The sequence below is a fragment of the Telopea speciosissima genome, chromosome 6, assembly GCF_018873765.1.
Source record: "Telopea speciosissima isolate NSW1024214 ecotype Mountain lineage chromosome 6, Tspe_v1, whole genome shotgun sequence".
NCBI lineage: Eukaryota > Viridiplantae > Streptophyta > Magnoliopsida > Proteales > Proteaceae > Telopea > Telopea speciosissima.
The window spans coordinates 860,056-878,061 of NC_057921.1; the positions used below are offsets into that span (position 1 = coordinate 860,056).

The 18,006-nt window shown below is 43.1% G+C and overlaps 1 protein-coding gene across 2 annotated transcripts in view; it reads right to left on the bottom strand.

Annotated features, from left to right (window-relative positions):
* LOC122666184 (thylakoid lumenal 29 kDa protein, chloroplastic-like) overlaps window positions 1–17,688 on the bottom strand; it is a 70,974-nt gene extending 53,286 nt beyond the window's left edge. For both annotated transcript variants that reach the window (XM_043862325.1, XM_043862324.1), the window contains exons 1-6: window positions 17,527–17,688; window positions 17,414–17,448; window positions 17,253–17,318; window positions 17,134–17,174; window positions 5,164–5,294; window positions 4,607–4,713 (exon numbers count right to left, since the gene is read on the bottom strand). In XM_043862325.1, coding sequence (XP_043718260.1) covers window positions 4,607–4,713; window positions 5,164–5,294; window positions 17,134–17,174; window positions 17,253–17,318; window positions 17,414–17,448; window positions 17,527–17,578 — 432 coding nt within the window. In that variant the 5' untranslated portion in view covers window positions 17,579–17,688. The remainder of the gene's footprint in view (window positions 1–4,606; window positions 4,714–5,163; window positions 5,295–17,133; window positions 17,175–17,252; window positions 17,319–17,413; window positions 17,449–17,526) is intronic.
* Between the last annotated feature and the right edge of the window lie 318 nt (window positions 17,689–18,006).

The following is an 18,006-nucleotide window of genomic DNA, read 5'->3' on the forward strand; positions in this document are numbered from 1 at the left end:
TCTTCTCTTCTTTTCCTTCTCTCTTCTCCCCTTCTACTCTCTTTTGTTCTCCATTCTCCCATAGGGCAGCACTGATGAAGTGATCACTAGATTCAGTTGCTGCCCTCCATCACCTCATTCAATGACAAAATTCTGCTCCATAGGAACCATCCTCCCTGCTTGCGATATTTGAAGATTCAAGTTTTTTTGGATTGATTTCATCTCTCAATAAGAGATCAATCCCCTTTCTTGAAGATCAAGACCTGCAGTAGAATTTTACAAGTTCCTGTCACCACTGTTATGCCAACTGAGACTGGTCCTGCTCAAGAAAGATGGCTTGCAAACAATGATGTTCTCATGTCCTACCTGATTGGTTCTATGACCTCAGATTTGCAACATAATTTTCTTCTCCTTGATACAACCTCTCAGATTTGGGCTGTTTGCAAGGAAACTTATGGGCAGCTTGGCAATGATGCCCAAGTATATGAACTCAGGCAGAAGGTAAGGTCCTCCACACTACTCAGGGAGACTTCTCCGTTTCCAAATATTATGCTACTCTGCGCAGTCTATGGCAACAATTGGACCACTTCTCTGATTTCCACCCTACTACAATTGCTGACATTGCTCCATATAAGAAGCATGTTGACAAGATCAGGGTGTATGATTTTTTGGCTGGTTTAAATTTGGACTATGACCATATTCATGTTCAAGTATTAGGCCATAAGCCTTTTCCCACACTTGAACAATCCTATGCCTTGGTGTCCTCTGAGGAAAACCGTAGGGCTGCTATGCTACACCCACCTATTACTGACAGATCAGCCCTCAAGGCTGCTGCCTCAGCTACTCTTGCACCTGTTGGCACTACTTCTCTTGGTGATTCTACTACAGGGACTATTGTTTGTGAGCACAGTCACAAACCCTATCACACCAAAGAGAAGTGTTGGAAATTTCATGGGAAACCAGCTGACTTCAAAGCAAAAAGGGCTGCCAAGACAAAGACAAAGCCAAAGAACAAGGCTCATCACACTGAGACTGTTACTACAGCCCTTGCTACTGACATTGGTCTATCCCAGGATGATCTATAGGCATTCCTACGTGTGCTAAGGACTTCCGTTGCTGCTGCCTCTACTACATCTGCTGATACTACCAATTCCGTTGCTCCTTCAGGTTCACACTTTGCCCGGTCAAGAATTCCATTTGGTAGTCACTGTGCTTCTGTAGCTTCCCACCCTTGGATCATAGATTCTGGAGCTACAGATCACATGACCGGTTCCTCTAGTCTATTCCATCGTTATTCTCCCACTTCTGGGAAAGACAAGGTCAAAGCAGCTGATGGTTCCCTTTCCTCCATATCTGGTAAAGGAATCATCAACTGTACTTCTTCTCTTCCTTTGTCCTCTGTTTTACATATTCCTAATTTTACTACTAGTCTTCTTTCTATTAGTAGTATTACTCGTGATCTTAATTGCAAAGTAACTTTTTTTCCTTCCCATTATGTTTTTCAGGATATGCACTCTAAGAAGACGATTGGATTGGGTCAAGTACATGGTGGATTGTACCTGCTTGAAGATGGCCGTCCCTCTCCACCACCATACCTTCTCCTCTACCTCAGAACTCCTTGGTCTCTTCTGAACTTTACCAATGGCACTCTAGATTAGGTCACCCTCCATTAGGAATTTTAGCACATTTATTTCCTAGTTTGGTCACCCCTTGTACTACGGATGACTTTTTCTGTTAGGCTTGTGTTCTGGCCAAACAGACAAGCCCCACTTATGCTTTATCAAATAAAAGGAGTTCTTGTTTTCAATTGGTGCATTCTAATGTTTGGGGTCCTAGTCGTAAAACATCTCTTTCTCGTCATCGGTGGCTTGTTTCTTTTATTGACTGTCACTCTAGGCACACTTGGGTATATCTTTTACACACAAAAAATCAGGTTTTTGAGTGTTTTCGGCATTTTCATAAAATGGTCCAAACTCATATCCAGGCTACTCTCAAAATATTGAGTGATAATGGAACAGAGTATAAAGAATCTCAACTTCAAAACTATCTAGCTGACCATGGTATTGTTCACCAAACCAGTTGTGTTGATACCCCTGCCCAAAATGGTGCGGCAGAAAGGAAAAACCGACACTTGTTAGAGGTGGCCAGGGCTTTGATGGTTACTAGACATGTCCCATCTCAGTATTGGGGAGATGTTATCCTCACTGCGGCCTATCTCATCAATAGGCTACCTCCCCGGGTCCTTTCACACTCGTAGTCCAACTGAGGCTTTATTGGGAAATTGCTCCTTTATTGTTACCCCCAAGATGTTTGGTGATACAAAGTCTCTAGGCAAACTTGAACCTAGGGGGTTACAATGTATTTTCCTAGGTTATTCACCAACCCAGAAGGGTTACAAGTGCTACCACCCCCTTTCCCGCCGTACTATGGTCAATATGGATGTTATTTTAATTGAGACTGTTTCCTATTATTCTTCACCACCTCTTCAGGGGGAGAGTTCTAGTGAAGATGTGCTGTCCTTTGAGGTTCCTCCACATCGTTGCCTAGCATGGCTGACTGCCTCGCACATCGTTAAAGCACTTCCTTGGCTGTGACTCTGAGTTTGAACTAAAGGATTTGGGGACTCTAAAATATTTTCTAGGGATAGAAGTTGCTCGGTCTTCAAAGGGCATCTTTCTTTCTTAAAGGAAACATATCTTAGATCTATTGTTTGAGACTGGGTTGCTAGGTTGTCATCCTTTAGATACTCCTATGCAAGCTTCTACAAGGCTTAGGGAGAAAGAGGGTGAACCAGTCGACAAAGGCCGTTATCAGCGATTAGTGGGCAAACTAATCTATCTCTCTCACACACGGCCTGACATAGCCATTGTTGTAAGTTTGGTGAGCCAGTTTATGCATGATCCTTATTCCTCTCACATGGAGGCAGTCCTTCGTATTTTGCGATATTTGAAGTCTGCTCCTGGAAAAGGAATTCTTCTCTCTCCCAATAGTCATCTGAAGATTGAAGCTTATACTGATGCCGATTGGGCTGGCTCTACTGACAGAAAGTCAATTTCTGGCTATTGTTCTTTTGTGGGTGGAAACCTTGTCACATGGCGTAGCAAGAAGCAAAATGTTTAGGCAAGCTCCAGTGCTGAACCAGAGTTCCGTGTAATGGCACAAGGAATCTATGAACTTTTGTGGCTTAGAAGATTGTTGCAGGATATTGGTGTTGCTGTCCATCTTCCCAGGATGTTTTATTTTCTCATTGATTTTAATAAAGGTTTAGGGGCCAACCCGGGTCCCAGGTAATATTCGGGTTAAAAAAAAAAAAAAAAAAAAAAAAAACATTGCTCATAACCCTGTCCAGCATGATCGTACTAAGCATGTTGAGGTTAACCGACATTTCATCAAGGAGAAGCTTGAAGCCGGACTCATTTGTGTTCCCTTTGTGAAGTTTGCTGATCAGTTAGCCGATGTGTTCACCAAGGGACTAAGTGGCAAAGTGTTTATTCCTATATTAGTCAAGTTAGGCATGCACGACATATATGCTCCAACTTGAGGGGGAGTGTTGGATTATATGGGATAGAATACCGTGGGGGGTACTCTAGACCCTTTTTACTATTTTATTCTTATGTTGTTGTTTTATTCTTATGTGGGTTTAGTCCCACATTGATTACTTGCAAATCTGTCCCCTATTCTCATTAATATAAATTAGGAGCTTGGGGTGATCATTAATCATCCAAGCCTCCAAGTTTTACTCTAGTTTTATTCCTGTTAACATTTACCCCCTATTTTCAGTATAGTAAAACTCCATACATTCTGTTTTAGTCCTGCTCAATTTTATTTTTTTAAGAACTTTTGACTCCAATACTTTACTCTATGATTCTAATTTGGCACTTCTCCCTTCTTTTCTTTTGAAAGAAAAAACATATCATCAAGCAAATAATAGGAAAAATGAAATCTCATCTTGAGTATGTCTGGTCAATTCGTCCATTATTAATGGAAACAGAATATATAGGCTCAGAGCTGATCCTCATACATTGACACATGAAAAAAAAAAAAGAAAGAAAATAAGTTCCTATCTTTCCTTTCCCACTATTAACATATTGAGAATGGCCTAAAGGAAAACTAAACACATAAACGACACCCTCTTCTCTGCCTCTGAGAAAGTCGAAACTAATTACTACTCAACCCAACTGAAATTTGATGTTCTTGACAATTAGAGATCTAATCAGCAAAATGTTTTGTTTAACGAATGTCAAGATCATGGAGGTCACATGGTGCTTCAGTCTCACAAATTGCAATAGACAGCAGTAGGTCTATATTAAAGCCAGACAATTCCGTCCATGTTAGACATTTTACATTTGTTTTTACACAACTTTCCAAGGTGCTTGAAGATGACATTAAGGAAATCAAAACAATAGTTACCATTAAATTTCATAAACATTAACAAAAAACAATGACATTCTAAACAATCTATTGAACTCAGGACCCTATTGGTGTCTCTGAAGTCTAAACTATCAGTAGTACACCTAGAGTTCAGGGAAAAAATGTTCGCGTGTTTGTTCATGTCCTGGCATTGGTGATTATGCTGCAATAGGAAGGATGATGTTTTCAAGATGTAAATTAAAGAAAGAAAATTAACCTGGCCATTTGAACCATATGCAGTATATAACAAGGCTCCTTTCTCTTCATTCCCACCACATTTGCGAATTGCAGAAGCAAGAAAAGTACTTTTTATTGCACTCTGTGCTGCACTAATGAAGAAAATAAAGTGATGGCCATTTGAATGGCCTTTATCTATAAAACAAAGCTGTAAACTTTACTAGAATAAAGATGGATCTTTCTGGAGAATAAAATAAAAATATGGGAATGAGGACAAGATGGAAAGAAATAATGGTGGGAAGACACCACTATATATTGTCAGTTAGTACATCAATCATAAATTTAATTTGACATGACAATTTGCAAAATGTTGCTGATGGGAAGATCTTTGCTATGTAAAGATAATGTTTTTCACAAACCTTGACCCTATTCAACTAATTTGTCCAAAATATTCCTTTTTGGAAACAGATATTACTGCTTAATACTTTGATCTTTGGATGATGGGTTATCCATCAATTGCACAATATGGACAATTGTATTATTGAATATGCAGTGCAGTCAATGAAAAGGAATATAATCATATCTCTTAGGTCTCACCTGCACATTGTATGAGATCTGCAAAGGAAATGGGTCCTCCCTTAGAGTAAGAATCAATTTCATGTTTTGCTTCCTCTATGAGTTTCAAAGCAGAAGATAGCCCTTTATTTTCAGGTCTGATTATCTCTGAGCTTTAAGCAAGAAAATAACAAAAAAAGGGGTAAAGTTAATGATGCAATTAGTTTTGGAATTGTTAGAATTAAAGAAATAACTGATAAATAAAGTTTCAAATACGAACAAGGCTTGCTTAATAGTCAGGATGGAGTAAGGTGTGGATGGAACATGGTCAATCAAGAATGAGCTCCCCGTCCCCCCCACCTCCCCAACCCCCGCCGGAACCAAGTCCTGGTCCTCCCTCTTCACTTCTTCATCTCCCCCCTCCAGTTCTGGGCTCTCTCTCCATTTTGTCAAACCTGCCTCTGATGGTTCCTCTTCGATTGCTCTCTGCCCCAACAGGCTCCTCTCTCCTGAAATTTCCAAATGGAAATCTTGTCTTGTCGGTCACTTTCTTGGTTCCAGACCTTCCTTCAACATTGTCAAAGCTTCTCTTACAAAACAATGGAAAGCTCAAGGTTCACTGGAATCTTACCTTCTGGAAAATGGTGTGTTCATTTTTAAATTCTTCTCCGATGAAGCAAAAGCTCGTACTCTCGACGGTGGCCCATGGCTTGTGGGCACCAAGCCCATCTTCCTCCAGCAGTGAGATCCCCACATGCAACTCCAAAAGGTCGACTTCAGCTCCCTTACCTTGTGAATTGCTCTCCCAGGTCTCCCTCTCCATTGTTGGAGCCAAGAATGCCTTAGCAGGATTGGATATGTTATCAGCTTCCCTCTGCACTCTGATAGCCGCACTTTGAAGATGGACTGACTTTCGTTCGCTCGGATTTGCGTTGACGTCTCCGCAGATTGCCCCCCTCCTTCCTTCATCTCCATTGTGGAAGAAGATGGTTTCAACTTTGAACAACCAATTAAGTATGATTGGCTTCCTCCTCACTGTATCCACAGCAAGAGCTTTGGCCACCACTCTTCTTCATGCTCCGGTAAGGCTCCTTGAGCCCCTTCATCTCCCTTGGTCACCACTGAAGCTTCCGATGTTGTCGCTGTAGCCTCCACTGGCCCTTCTAAGTCAAGAGATGGTCCCACTGAGCCAGTTTCTTCCGCTACAGAACCTGGATCTCTCGACTGTTGCACTGTTGCCACGGAAGATCTTCCTGAAGATTCCTTGATCTCCCTCGATGGGCCCTGTAGACTCTGAAGTTGCTGCCGCTCTTCTTCCTGGAGTTCCCCTGGTTTCTCCTCAGCTCCAGGGACCAGCACTCTATCCAGCTCCTCCAGCATACCCTTTCACCTCCCGTGACCCCAGCCATGAACGGAAACGATCCCGCCGCCGCCATCACCGTCGCCGTGTATCTCCGAACACTAGTTCTCCTTTTGGTAGGAGCTTTCCCTCCCCTACTCCCATGGCAGCCTCTGTTCCCAATGAAAAAGCTGCCAAATCTTCTGGCCTTCTGGTGACCCCTGCTACCCTTGGTACGAGATCTTCTCCCCAGTCTCAATTGCCGTAGTCGCAAGGCCTCCTCTAGTCTGCTCCCCTGGCCCCAAGGCCTGAATGTTCGAAGTCCCCCATTGGTGCGCAAGCTTTAAGCTCGACAAGGTTCTCTGACCCTCTGAGCACAAGGCTCCAACTTGGTCGACTGTCGCAGGACTTTGGTTCGTCTATCCGCTGCCAAGAGTTTCTTCGATTGAACCGCCACTGCCATTTTCTCGAAGGTAACTCCCCTCAAACCCTTGACACCAGAGACCTCCGACTATCCCCTCCCTCTTTGCCCTAGTTTCTGAACCTTTCCCCTTTCGTGAAAAACCCCCAGTGATGTCCTCTCTTCCGCTTCCTCTCCTGCTCCCAACGTCCCCTTCTCATTTTAACCCCTTGAACCCAAACCCCACTTAAAAATTTCCTAACCCATTGGCTAACCCCAACTACATTTCTAACCCTCGGCTGAGCTATCCAAAGGCATCTAGGCCCACCCCTGAACCTGCGAGCCTCCTTTCTAGCACCGCTCCTAACCCAGGTTCTAACTAAGCCCCTCCAACCCACTTTAGCCCCTCCGGCCCACACCTTGCCTTCTCCTAACCAAGCATCCTCTTCCCACCTTACTTCCCCTTTGGCCCACACCCTTAGCCCTCGGCCTTCATTAACCCAACCCCTGCCCCACTCCCACCACACCTACAACTTTAACCCTCCATCCTCTAACCCCCCCCCTTCTCGACCCGGTTGAACCACTTCACGAACCAGCCCCTTACATTTGGTCCTTCCCAGATTCCTTTGGCCGATGTGAGCTCCCTCCCCCTCTCCCCCACCCTCTCTTTGAGGCCCTTTCTGGTGAGATTCCCCTCCCCCTATCTCTCCCCCTGTTAACTCTGCTGCCTCTCCCCCCATCTTCCATCCCCACCTGGTTCCACCATCTTCTTTGGTTCCCTGCCAGGTTAGGAATCACCTTATTGCCTACTCTCGTAAGAGAGTTCGAAGCCACCCTCCTCAGGTATCGTCGCACTCCCTCTCTTAGTTCCCATGTCCATAGGACTTATTTGGAATGTTAGGGGTCTCAACTCTCTAGCCAAGCAAGATAAGATTAGATCCCTCATCAAATCCTCTAAAGCTTCTTTTTGTGCCCTCCTTGAAACTAGGATCCTCTTGAATAATGCCCCTCGCATTGCCTCCTGTATTGCCCCCTCCTAGTCTTTCCTTTCCAACCATGACCATTCCCCTAATGTCCGTATTTGGATTCTATGGAACTCAAAAATCCACATCTCCATTTCCTTCTCCTCCTCCCAAATCCTCCATCTTAACCTTTCCATTCTCAACCCCTCCTGCTCTCTTTCCTTCTCGGTTGTGTATGCTCACAATGGTTAACCGACTCCCCCTTTGGATTGACCTCTCTGTCACACCCCGGCCCGGTTTATAAGGGCCAAGTGTAACTGGATGTCTCAAACATCCAACCAACCCACCAGGATCGCAAGTGCAGTACTCTATTCGTAATTTCATTCATAATAATCAGAATTTAAATGCAACTGAAGCAATTAAATAAGGCAATAAGACAGTAATAAAGAACTAGTGATAACAGTTATATTTATATGAACATTTATGTACAAGAGAGTTACATTGGTGATTCACAAAAGGAGTAACTCAAAGGCCCAAAAAGACTATATACAATAATTACTACAGAAGTGTTATAACAAAAGAGGAAGAAAGAGCCTGATCATTTTGGAGGATAAGGAGAACGCGCAGTCATCACAGAAACACAAAGCATCGTGCTCAACTAGGAGAGGAGTATCAACTCCATGAGCACCAGGAGAGTCCTAAGTAGGAGGAATCCCCACAGAAACACTAGCAGCAACGAGAGTAGCTTCATCTGTAAGAAAAATAAGGATATCTACAGGGGTGAGCTCTCCACTGAGCCCAGCAAGGGAATGCATGCAAACAAACACAATAATTTATGATGCATGTACTAATCTAACATGCTCCTAACACGGATACTAAATCTCATGAGGTTGAAGTACTACTGTGATAGATGCTAACCTTGGTCCCGAAAACACATAACCAGACGTCGGTCTCCCGAGCGAAACTATTGTACCACGGTGAGGACCCGTCAGTTCAGGCATGACACCAGGCAGCCCAAACAGCAGACCCCCAAAGACCAACCCTACTGTTTATTCCCACAGCGGAGTACACACGCTAACATGGGACAGTGAATGGTACCCCGGCATACCCTTCGGCTGTACCACGGGTTGTCCAACACCTCTTCCCCTGTTGGTAAGGGACGTAGTACTGGGTGATGATATACAATCTAGCCCAGTGCAATCTATTCATGATGGCACATGTATGGATAGCTGAATTATAAAAGTACAGTACTTCACCATCAATAAATTCACAATAACAATAAATATCAATGCAATGCAAGATGCCAATGCAGCCTAGTTCACATGCAGATTCTAGTGCAATAAATACAAGTTAAGAAACTATATGCATCTGAGTAGTTTTGATGATGTATGACATGGCAATCAGAACAACAGCAAATTAAGATCATAAACACACCGAAATTAAAGTCAAATTCCCTTACCTGTACAGTAGACTAGTCCTAGCCAAATACTTTCCAAAAGATCCAGTCAAGATAGAGAAAATACAGGAATTACAGCCCTAAATCACTTACAAACAACATCCATAGGTTCAAATAGAAGCTAAGGGCAAACCCCAAGATACTAGGGCAGCAGGGGCACAAAAAGGAGCAGCTGGATTCAGGGGGATACAGGGCCGGACGTCCGGCCCTAGGCCTGCAACTGCATCCGGCCCTGAGGCCGAATTGGGGGTTTTGCTCTCCTTGCATGGATCTTCACATGCATGAGCTGAATTTCATAATTTGACCTAGTTCTAAGGTGGGTCAGCTTATTTGGTTGTTTAATTTTAAAATCAAACATAAATTTGGGGAATTTTAGTAATAAATTTCAAATTGGTAAATTAGGGTTCTATAATCTGGTTCATAGAACCAGAATTGGGTCCAATTAGGGAGGCAGCCATGAATTTTTGGTGTAAATGAACCTCAACTAGCCTAAAACAGCCCCCAACATACTGAATTCTCATGATCACAGCTTGGTTATGAGGCTTTAATGGTAGATTTCCTTAGAATCTCAATTAGAGATGGGGAAAATAGGAAAAGAAGATGGGAAATACTGAATTATGATGACCAACCTGAAATTAGCAGTGAATGATGGAAGAAGACAGTTTAAGACGTGCAGGAACAGCTCCAAATGCAGTCCCAAGCTTCAATTCAAGGTATGGAATCAAGACTCCAAGGTATAGTCTTCTTCTCCCACCTTCTTCTTCTCTTTTTCTTCTTTCTTTCTTGTTCTCCAAGGCTGGAACGATTCTGGTTCCTCTCTTGGTTTTGGTAGAAATGAATGAATAGTGTATTAAGTCCTTTATATATTTAGTGGATTGACTAAGGGTTGTTTGGTCTTATTAAGTAAAAATCAGTTTTTAAAACTAATTCCTAAATCAGATTTTAACTAGAATTTCGTACTTATTATTCTATTCTAACCATAGAATGATGTCATATGACATTAGGGGTAATCCAAATACGGGTAAATGTTAGGAACAGGATTCCCTACTGGGGACGTGGGTCCCACAGAGGCAATTTGACTAAAATACCCCTCTATGTCTAATTGGTCATACATAACACTATAAAAATATATTTAAATTATACTTACATCGAGTTTAATTAAGGGAGAGGTTCTGCATAGCCTCCAGGCAGCAGATCCGACACGGGTAACTCCGGTGCGGGGTTCCACAGGGGTCCTCTGACTCCAAAAGGGCAAGTTGGGAACAATCCGTGGAATCCTCCATAGGAGTGTCGAGAGATTCGTCTGTATCCTCGACCGATGCAGCCCATAGCATCGATGCCACCATAGACTCAGAGCTGGAACCTGAAATCACATAAGTTCCAAAAAATTTAAATTTATTGCGGATTTCACACTCTCTCTCCTCAATCCAGGTCTGGTCATCTCCTTTGGGGTGGTGGTAGAGACTTCAATGATGTCCATTATGGCTCCGAAAAATCTGGGGGTCGTCCCCTTGACATCCTCTTTGTTAATGCCTTCAATGATTGCATCGAAGAAATTGGCACCAATGATCTTCGTTGGTCGGGTTCCCCCTTTACCTGGCACAATAGAAGAGTGGGCCCTGATCAGATTGCTTACAAATTCATCGATTCCTCATCAATGATGCTTGGCTCTCCTCCTTCCCCAATTCCCATGCCTCCTTCCTCCTTCCTAGTTTGTTTGACCATTACCCTGCCATCTCCTCATCCAGCCCTATTCCTCCTTTGGCCCTAAGCCCTTCAAATTCTTCGACAAGTGGACCTCTCATTCCCTTTTCCTTCCCACCATCCGTGAGGCTTGGATTAAGCCTGTCCATTGTTTTTCCCTCCCCCTTCTTGCCTTCACCAAAAAGCTCTGCAATTCCAAAATTGCCCTTAAAGAATGGAATTCTTCCTCCTTTGGTAACATCTCCTCTCGGCTTTCCCTTTGCCGCTCCAATCTCTCCCTTGTCCAATCCAGCCCCAGTTGGATTTCCTCAACCCCTCGCTTGCTGAGGAAGAGAAAAGACTCTCCTCTGAGTTATCTTCTGTCTCCTCTCAAGAAGAAAATTTCCTTTGCTAGAAATCCTGCATTAAATGGCTTGAGCTTAGAGACTTCAATTTGGCTTATTTCCATCATTCGTTAAAAGCCCGCTCCAACTCTAACTCCATCACCAGGCTCCTGGCTCCTGATGGCTCCCCTATCACCTCTGTCCATGGTATGAAATCCGAAGCCATCTCCTTTTTCTCCTCTCTCATCTCCCCCTCCCTTTCCCCCCTCCCCCATCCCCCCCAACCTCATCACCAAATTTGTCCCCTCCTCCCTTTTGGATTTCCTGCAGTCCATCCCCTCGAATGATGAGATCCTAAAAGCGGTTCTCTCCCACAAGTCTAACCGGGCCCCTGGCCCTGATGGCTTCAGTATGGGGTTCTTTTCGTTTAGCTGGGACATCATTAAGGATGACCTCATTAAAGCTATCCGCAGCTTTTTCTTTAACCCCAGCCAACTCCGGCACATCAACCAAACTTTCCTTTGTCTCATTCCCAAAAAAGAGGGTGGCTCCACCTTGTCGGATTTCAGGCCTATCTCTCTTTGCAACCTTCTCTATAAATTCATCGTCAAAATTCTGGTCAATTGTCTTCAGTTGGTTATTCCCTCCTTGGTCAGCCCTAATCAATCTGCCTTCATCTCCGGCAGAAGCATTTTTGACAACATCCTCCTTTGTGCTGAGATTGTTCGGGGTTTCGACCACAAATCGCACTCCCTTGTGGCTCTCCTGAAGATTGACATCCACAAAGCATTCAACTCTCTGTGATGGGACTTCCTTTGCGATGTCCTGACTCAGATGTCCTTTTCCCTTATCTTTGTCCGATGGATCCATTCTTGCATCTCTTCCGCCCACTTCTCGGTCATTGTCAACGGTTCCCCTATGGGATTCTTCCCCTCGGATGTTAGTAAACGCCAAGGTTGCCCTCTTTCTCCTTACCTTTTCTCCCTTGCCCTTGAGGTCCTTTCTCAGAGCATTCAAGCCAAAACCGACTAGCACCCCATCTCCCCCATTCCCAAGTGCAAATCCCTCAATCTCACCCATCTTGCTTTTGCTGATGGTGTCACACCCCAGCCCAGTTAGTAAGGGCAAGGTGTGACCGAATGCCAACTGGGATTCGATCGATCCCCCAGGATCAATTAGTGCAATACTCCATATCACAGTTCATAAACAAAGTAAATCATTGTAGCGGAAGAGAATAAACAGTAATAATAACAATAATAATAAAGGTGTTTGATGATAACTGAGTATTAATATTAAGTGAAACCTGTGATACAATGTATAGTTCTCAACAGGCACCACAAGTACAAAAGTAGAACAGTAACTACATATTATATTTAATAAAAAGTTTATAAACACAAAAGATTTAGCCTGCTCCATCAAGCCAGATCAAGTGAACGCGCATGCATCGCATCAACAAAAGGCTTCATAAACTTCATACTTCTGCACCGCACAGTCTCCATCGGTGTGGAAGTCAGAAGTTGTAATATCAACATCATCCGGTTTTAAGCAGCACTATCTGAAAAAAAAGAGGTACCACAGGGGTGAGCTCCACCGAGCCCAGTAAGGGAAACATACAAACACAAGCACATAGTCCATGATGCATGACTTACATCTAAGAATGCTACTAACATCAATGTCTAGGGCTCATGAGGTATAAATGCTACTATAGTAGGTATGATATTCCCAGTCACGGAATGAACTCATCGGTCTTCCCAAGAATACCACTCTACTACGGTGGGGACCCGCCAGTTCTGGGATATACTCATCAGACCCCGAAGAACCTCCAGTGATAACCCTACTGTTGTTCCCATTCCGGTATGTACTCATCAGACCTGGGACAGTGAATGGCATTCCGGTATTAACCCTTCAAACCTGCCACGTGTTATCCAACACCTTTACCCCTGTTGGCAAGGGTCGTAGCACTGGGTTCATGCCAATCCTAACCATATGCGTACTATCATGATGACATATGAATCAGTATAAGATAGTAAGATAATTCTGTCCAATAATAGTAAAAACAACATCAATTCAAGAACATAAGTAATTTCATGCATATGCATCATGTAATGCGTCCTAATAACATGCATCATCTAATGCAAAGAAGGAAAAAGCTATAAAACTATATGATCAAAGTATTATTATAATGCATGACATGGCAATATTAGCAAATTGAAATTAATACAACAAACACACTGAAATTAAGTCAAAATCTCCTTACCTAAAGTTGGATGTTAACCCAAGCAAGAAGATGATCCAACTCCCAATTAACCTCACCCAAATGATAATTACAGTCCTAAAACAGCAGTAGGTATCATGAATTAGACATGGAAGAAACCCTAGGTCAAACCCCTAACAATTAGGTTCAAAACCATCTCAAAATAGTGAACCGAATTCAGGGCCAATGTGAACCAGACGACCGGTTCAAACTCTGGTTTTGCATCCGGTTCAAATTCCAGAATTGGGGGTTTTCCTTGTATTTCATGGATCTTGACATGCAAGCATCCAATTTCACTTTTTGGACCTATTCTAAGGTGGGTCAGTCTAATTTAACAATTTAATTCAAAAGTCAAAACCAATTTGGGAATTTAACCAATAAACCCCAAATTGATTATGCTAGGGTTTGTCAATTGATCAATCAAACCAGGAATTGGGTTCCTAAGGGCAGCTTTCAGGTCTCAGGTATAATTTGAACACTAATCAACCCAAAACAGGTTTATGTATGCTGAAATTGATTAATAAAGCTTGGTTTCCTATGGTTTAATGGCTGGAACAGGTTTAGGACATGATTAGGGCTGAGAATTTGAGGAGAGGAAGAAGGGAACAGTAAGGATTCATTGCTTACTTGAATACAGTAGTGAATCAGTGTGTAAACAGCCTTGAAACATGCAACAAGGTCTCCAACTTCAGAGCCAAAGCTCCAATTCAAGTGTAGGATCAAAGCCCAAGTGTATAGCCTTCTCTTCCCTTCTTCTTCTTCTCTTTTCTCCTTCCCTCTTCTATTTTCTCCAAGGTTCTAAGGCTGGAATCGATTCTTTTAGTTTAGGAATGAATGAATAGTGTTATATGTTGGTACATATAGTGGTTTAATTTAAGGCATGTTTGCCATAGCTTAATAAGAATTGGTTTTAGGAATGTGATTTTCAAATCTAATTCTAAAGTTAATTAATTAGTTAATTCAAGTTTTTAAGTTATATCTTAAGTCTTTATATAGGCCATGAAGGTGGGCCCGGGTATGTTGACACACAGGCAGTCCAGATCTACAAAGGGTGTGGGTCCCACTAGGTAAAAATTACTATTCTGCCCCTAATACACTAATTAATTAGAAATACAACATATATACATATAAAATGGGATTCTTACCTATTTACCAGCCTAGGATATGGTGGGGTTCCGCATATGCTCGACCCAGCAAGTCTGGCATAAGAAACTGATATGTTGGAACCCAGCAAGATTTTCAGACTCAAGGATAGCTAGCTGTCCTGGCTCCTCGGAATCTTCCACAGGTGTGTCAAAGGATTGCTCTGAATCTACTACCGATGCAGCCCACAACATAGAAGCAAGCATAGACACAGACCCAGAACCTACAGTCACACAAGTTCGAAAAAGTTCAAATTAGAGATGGGTTTCACAGATGGTCTCATGACCTTCTCCAAGGCATCCCCCTCCTCTATCTCCTCAATCATGTCCTCCCTCCACCTCTTTGAATCTCTTTCAGGCCATCGGATCAATCTTTTGAAATCGCAAATCTTCCTTTCTGGGGTTTCCGAACATGACAAAGCCTCTCTCCTCTGTTTGGTTGGGTTTTCTATAGGGTCCCTTCCTGTGAATTACCTTGACCTCCCCCTCATTCCTGCTAGGCTGACTAGGCACCACTGTACCCATATGCTGGACCTCATCCGTAAGAGGCTTCAACTTTGGAAAGGCAAATTTCTTTCCTACGCTGGTAGGATTGTTTTGATCAAATCTGTTATCCAATCCTCTTACATCTACTGGTGTGGTATCTTAGGCTTCCTCAATCCATAATCAAAGACATGGAATCCCTTTTCTGTGCCTTCCTTTGGAAAAGCCAAGAGACTGCCAAATTCCTCCATCTGATTAGCTGGGAAGCTATCTGCCTCCCCAAATCTGAAGGTGGTCTTGGTATCCGCCATATCCGAGACTACAATATTGCAGGTCTCCTTAAGTTAATCTGGAAAGTCTCCTCTAGGCAGGACTTTATCTAGGTAAACTGGGTCTACTCTTACCTCCTTAAAGATAACCCCTTCTAGACTGCCCCCCAGCCTGCTGACCCCTCCTGAGTTTGGAGGAAACTTCTCCACCTCCGTCCTCTAGCCCTTAGTGTCATCTCCTATAGAATTGTTGACGGTTCTTCCACTTCCCTCTGGCTTGACCCTTGGCACCCCTCTGGTGTTCTTTTTAACACCCTAGGTGCCTGAGCGGTTTACTCTTCGGGTATCCCCAAATCTGCCCTACTCTCCTCTATCATCCCCAAAGGCTCCTGGTCCCCCCCCTCCCCCTTCCCTCTGATCTCTCCCAGTCTGGACCTCTCTCCCCCCTCTCCCCCTCCCCCTCTATCTCCCTCTCTCGAATAAAGTTATGTGGCTCCCCTCCCACAATGGCATTTTTACCTCCCACTCTGCTTGGGATTTTGTCAGACCCCATGGCCCTACTGTCCCTCAGCTCAAGCTTGTCTGGTTTAAGGGCCACATCCCGAGATACTCCTTCATTGTTTAGAGATCCCTGAACCATTGTCTCCCCACCCAATCCTTTCTCCTTCACCGCCACATCCCTGCCTCCCCCTCTTGTATCCTATGCTGGAACGGAATTGAGGACATCGACCACCTTTTCTTTTCTTGCCCCCTAACCTCTTCTATTTTGGAAAAAAGCCTAACAGCCCATTTAGCCCCGTTGTAGATGCCCCCTCCCCTTTGCTCGAGAGTGGCTTTGGATGATCAGGTCTTTTTCTGGCAGCTCTATTTATGATACCATTGGTAAGCTTGTGTTTGGGGCGGTTATTTCCCATATTTGGCTGGAGTGGAACCTTGGTAGATGGACCACCAACTCTCGGTCCCTTAACCTGATTTGGAAAGCCATCTTCTTAGATGTCAGCTCCAGACTTCTCTCGCTCCCTTATTGCTACCTTTTGGACTCCCCAAGGAACAGGCTCATTGTTGTTGCCTGGGGTTCAGATTCTTCTATCTTTCGCCCCCCTAGCTAGGCCTTGGCCTTGTTTGTATAGTTTCCCCCCCCCTCTCTCTCCCTCTCTTTCCCCTTTGTATATTCCCCCCCCCCTTCCCCCTCCCTTCGTGGCTTTGGTAATGAATTTTTTATTCACAAAAAAAAACACAAAGTTTCAAATACTCAACCCACTGAACATTTAGTCTTCTATTTTGACAGGGAAACATGGAGTTCCTTTCAACCTACGAATTTGATACAAATGCTCAAGGCCATCCAATAGCTAGCAATCTTGAGTAGGCTAGAATCCAAACATAAGCATGAAACAATAATGGTAGCCATTTGATCTGACTGAGTTTTAGTCTATGAGACAATAAGGTGTCCATTGGCTTTGAAGAGCCCTTTTGTTATAAAACCACTGAAAATGAAGATTCTGGTCATGTCTGTTTTTACATTGGGCTTGAGACATGGCCATGCCCAAAGTAAAGGTATTAATTGAAATTTTCCATCCTATTTCTTAACACTAATACAGTACAACAACAACAACATCTCAGCTTTATCCCACCAAATACAGTATCTTTTTAAAATATATTTTTTCAAGTATGTAAAATTACCTGAACCGAATGGATCCATTAGGCCCCCCAGATTTTGTAGCCTATATACTTAAATAAGAATTGAATTAGTCTTTTTTTGCCCATTGGCCACAAAAAAGGAACAAAAAATATAGTCTGACCTTGTCATAAGTCGCAGCATCATTCAGTGCCAGAGTTAGGATGGGTGAAATGAGCTCTGGATTTCCCTGGAAGCATGCAGACCAAAGAAAAATATGGTATCTCAAGCTTACAGTACAATAAGCACATAAGATCCATCAATAAGAATGTGAATTGAGTTTACCTCTATAGATTTGTTTAGGGTTTTCTTAATACTTGCTGCAAGAATAGTAAGAGCAGCCCAGTTAATGTTTAGACAGGTTTAGCTTAAATGTATATAGGGTCCAGTGAACTTACAGAGAAACTCAGAACGTTGTTTTCGTTGTATCAGATCAGCAGCATTGGCCATTTCAACAAATGAACCCGAGCACGCAATTAGTTCCTAAATGAATGACAAATTGACAACTGATAGAAACTCATCATCATATCATTCTTTAATGGAAATTATATACAAATATCATTGTATATTTAACAGTATCAGTTAACAAACTAACCAGTGTCTAGGGTTACGTAATAGAGGAAGAAGAAAGATGGGAGAATATAGGGCAGACTGAGTGGGAGAAAAGAAATACATCCCACTGGCTGCAGCCAAAACAATATTACAGAAATACCCCTACGGTTCATAACTTGCAACTCTTAACATTCCCCCTTAAGCTGGAGTATAGATATACTCATGCCCAGCTTGGAACAACCTTGAAGAAAAACATTCTAAAACAAAGCCTTGGTAAACATATCACCGAGTTAGTTTATGAAACTAACAAAACAATAGAGATCAGT